Here is a 4307-nt window from a genome sequence, read left to right as displayed (position 1 = left end):
AATTCAAACTCTCACCATCAAACAGTACGATGGCTCGACATATCCTATTGATCACCTCGACGCATATAAAGACTGAATGAACATTTATGGAGTGGCAGAAGTCATTAGGTGCAGGGTGTTCTCCTTCACATTGGCTGGCTCAGCCTGCATCTGGTTTCGACAGTTAAGGAGGAATTCAATCTCCTCCTTCAAAGAACTGGCAAGGGCGTTTGTCACTCAGTTCGTTGGAGGATAGAATAAGAGTCTACCCGCAACATATCTTTTCACCATAAAACAGCAATCGACAAAAAGTCTCGAAGAATACGTGTCTCAGTTCAACAATGATAAATTACAAGTCGAGGGTCTTGCCAACGGAGTATCACTTCTCGCCTTCATGTCTGGTGTGAAAGTCGAAAAGTTGTTATTCTCCGTTGAAAAGAAAAGAACCGAACTACCTTCTCAGAGGCATTGAGTCGTGCAGAAAATATATGAGTGTAGGGAAACTATTCGACTCAAAGCGAGATTACGACGGGAAACACAGTTAAGCAGAGCATAGCGTAAAGAGAGATAGGTCCAGAGAAAAGCAATCTAGATCGAGATGGGAAAAGGCCAATAGTGCATGGGGCCAGTCAACTGAATGGCGACCAGGACGACAAGTCTCCTACAAGATAAATAAGGACAATACTGAGAGGATCTGCAGGATGAGAATCCAGCAGAAAAAGAAAGGTATCTACCAAAGAATCTAGGTCAGACCCAGGAACTCGTGAAATCTACAAAACTTGTTTTGCAAGTCAAACACGAAAGATCGAGTTCTCCGAAGGTGAAGTGGCTAACATGCATCACCTACATAACGATGCATTGGTTATCACTCTAAAGATAACCAATGTTAAAGTTTATTGGATCTTGGTGGATATAGTCAGTTCGACAGATATATTATCTCGAGTGCCTACGAAGCTTTGGGATTAGGTGACGAAAGATTGAAAAATAGCCCAACAGCATTAGTCGGATTTGGCGGAGAACAAGTCATCCCTGAAGGATGTATATATTTAATTATGACATTCGGCAGCAGGGTAAGAAGAATCACAAAGATGGTCGAGTTCCTTGTCGTCGACTATGCTTGATCTTATAATGCAATATTGGGCAGACCTATTACACACATGCTAAAGGCGATACCCTCCACATCACTAATCCATGAAATTTACAACACGAGAGGGGGGGTAGGTAGTGTCAAGGGAGAACAACGAGCATCGCAGAAATGTTACTACACTAGATTTGACCACAGGAGATCCAACTCGGACTTCAACCGAAGAGGGCCTTATGAGAGGTATACCCCAACCACCATTCCGATCTCCGAGATTCTCATTAATATCGAGAAGAACAGATTGGAAAAGCTCTTCAAGTGACCTGATAAGCTTAGAGGAGACCCCGAGAAGCGCAACAAAGACAGGTATTACTGATTTCACCACGACCATGGCCATGAAACCTCGAGTTTCTGGGAATTGAAGCGCCAAATTGAAGACCTGATTCAAGATGGCTAGTTCAAAAAGTATGTTGGCAAGCCAGGCTCGAGCTCGACAAAAAAGAAAGAATAGATGAAGCGTTCAAGGACGTCACCTCGGAGGGATGACTGACCTGCGGTCATCAATACCATCTTTGGCGGCCCTAACGGGGGCCAATCCGGGAACAAAAGAAAGGAACTAGCCAGGGAAGCGTGAAGTCTACACCATCCGGGAGCAGAGGCCGACCTGCCCTATCTCCTTCTCCAACTTTGACCTGGAGGGTGTACACTTGCCCCATAATGATGCCTTGGTGATCTTGCCGCTGATTGACCACATTCAGGTCAGAAGGGTGCTGGTGGATGGGGGTGCTTCGGCCAATATCCTATCTCTCACCACTTACCTAGCGTTGGGGATGGACCAGGGCAAAACTGAAGAAGAGTCCAACCCGCTTAGTTGGATTTGCGGGAGAATCTGTTACTCCCGAGGGTTGCATTGATCTTCCCATTACCATCGGCCAAGGTAACACCCAAGTTACTCAGATGGCCGAGTTCGTGGTGATAGATGCAGGTCGGCCTACAATGCCATATTCGGACGACCTATTATCCACTCACTTTGAGCCATTCCGTCAACACTGCACCAAGTCCTAAAGTACTCAACAATAAATAGAGTTGGCATGATCCGAGGAGAGCAGAAAACATCCCGAGAGTGCAATACCTCTGCACTCAAGGGATCGGCAGTCTGCGTATTGGGAGAACAGTCAAAACTTTCAAGGCCAGCTACTCAACCTTTCGAGGACGAACTGCCCCAAACTAACCAGCGAGAAGTAGTTGCGCCCATATAGGAGTTGGAGCTTGTCCCTTCGCTCAGTCCAAAGCAACAAGTGAGCATAGGCACCAAGCTAGGGGTCGCGGACAGGGAAGAGCTCGTCCCCTTCCTCAGGGCGAACTTGGACGTGTTCGCATGGTCTCATGAGGACATGTCGGGCATTGATCCGAAGATAATGGTCCATCGCCTCAACATCAACCTATCATTCCGACCTGTTAAGCAGAAAAGAATACCTGTAAATAAGGAGATGAGTGATGTAATAGTTGAAAAAGTAAACAAATTGCTAAAAGCCGAATATATAAAAGAGATTTTGTATCCCGAGTGGCTCTCTAACATTTTTCCAGTTAAAATATCCAACGGAAATTGGAGAATGTGTGTAGACTTCACCAATCTTAATAAGGCTTGCCCAAAAGATTGTTTCCCATTACCGAGGATCGACCAGCTCGTAGACGCTACAGTCGGGCACGAGCTGCTCACCTTTATGGATGCCTACTCCGGATACAACCAAATAAAAATGCACGAACCAGACCAAGTCCACACCTCTTTTATAACCAATCAAGGCCTGTACTGCTATAAGGTCATGTCTTTCGGTCTAAAGAATGCAGGAGCAACTTATCAAAGGATGGTGAACAAAATGTTCACCAACCATATCAGATGCAATATGAAGGTCTACGTGGACAATATGCTTGTCAAGAGCAAGCAGTCCAGGTCGCACCTGGCCGACCTGACTGAGACTTTCGGGGTCCTCCGCAAGTACCAGATGAAGTTGAAACCTGCCAAGTGTGCCTTTGGAGTTTCATCTGGCAAGTTCATTGGGTTTATGGTGAATAACCGAGGAATAGAGGCTAACTAGGAGAAGATAAGGGTCGTGCTTGAGATGTAAGCCCCAAAGACCCTTAAGTAGCTACAATGCCTTAATGGGAGAATTGCTGTCGTCAATAGGTTTGTCTCCAAATCCACGGATAAATGCATCCCTTTCTTCAAAGTCCATAGGAAGAAGGGACCTTCTAAGTGGACAGTCGAGTGTGAGACGGCCTTTGAAGAACTCAAAAGCTACCTCTGCTCGGCACCGTTGCTTGTGAAGCCCATGCCAGAAGACAAGCTACATTTGTACTTGGCTGTATCCGACAATGCAGTCAGTTCGGCCCTAATCAAGTAAGATGGAGTGCAACAAAGTCTTGTTTACTACACAAGTAAAGCCATGACCGAGGCCGAGACCAGATATCCTTAAATGGAGCAACTGGCCCTCACCTTAGTCACCTCGACACGTAGGCTGAGGTCGTACTTCCAAGCCCATACCGTGACCGTGCTCACAAACTTGCCCTTGAAGCAAGTTTTCCATAAGCCAAAGACATCCAGCCGTTTAATGAAATGGGTTGTGGAGCTGAGCGAGTATGATATCCAGTTCGAATCTCGAATAGCTGTGAAGGGGCAAGTTGTTGCTGACTTCATAGCCGAGCTCAGTCCTCCACCGGCTCAAACCTCCGCGCCCGACCAGCCGTGGACGATGTATGTGGACGGATCATCAAATGAAAGAGGATGCGGCACAGGTGTGCTTCTCCTCACCCCGGATGGCATGCGTTTCAAGTATGCCCTTCGTTTCAATTTCTGCACCTCAAACAATGAGGACGAGTACGAAGCCCTGTTGGCCGAGCTGCACATGGCAAGGGGACTTGGAGCCAGCCACCATCAAATTTTCAGCGATTCTTAGCTGATAGTGAATCAAATCTGAAGGGATGTGAATCCCGGAGCGGAAGCAGACCGTTGTTCGTGAAATTTGGGAAACAAAATCAAAAATTCAAGATGAAAATACAGAGGGAAAATTATACCTTTGAAGAACGTTTCTTCAACTTTTTCCTAACAAATACCACCACTGAATCTTCCTTACTATCTTCTTGGGTTTCGAGATCGTGCTTGTGGGAACACCTCGTTTGGAATGAGAGGGAGTGTTGAGTGAGAGCGCTTGATCGAGAGAGAAAATGGGAGAGCTATCTTTTGTTTTGT

General features: G+C 46.3%; 1 protein-coding gene across 1 annotated transcript; it reads left to right on the top strand.

Moving 5' to 3' along the window:
• The first annotated feature begins 3534 nt into the window (after positions 1 to 3534).
• LOC148212846 (uncharacterized) lies at positions 3535 to 4014 on the top strand. Its single transcript, XM_088120395.1, has one exon. It carries the CDS (start codon positions 3535 to 3537, stop codon positions 4012 to 4014), a length of 480 nt encoding a protein of 159 aa, XP_087976521.1.
• Positions 4015 to 4307: the final 293 nt, after the last annotated feature.

Source organism: Momordica charantia (genome assembly GCF_013281855.1).
Source record: "Momordica charantia cultivar OHB3-1 chromosome 2 unlocalized genomic scaffold, Mcharantia_2.0 BLBB01000002.1, whole genome shotgun sequence".
NCBI classification, from domain to species: domain Eukaryota; kingdom Viridiplantae; phylum Streptophyta; class Magnoliopsida; order Cucurbitales; family Cucurbitaceae; genus Momordica; species Momordica charantia.
The sequence above is the reverse complement of the archived record's forward strand: the minus strand, read 5'-3'. Positions and strand labels throughout refer to the sequence as shown.

Excerpts from the sequence above, each read along its gene's own strand:
- LOC148212846 (XM_088120395.1), top strand. The coding sequence starts at position 3,535 with ATGGAGCAACTGGCCCTCACCTTAGTCACCTCGACACGTAGGCTGAGG.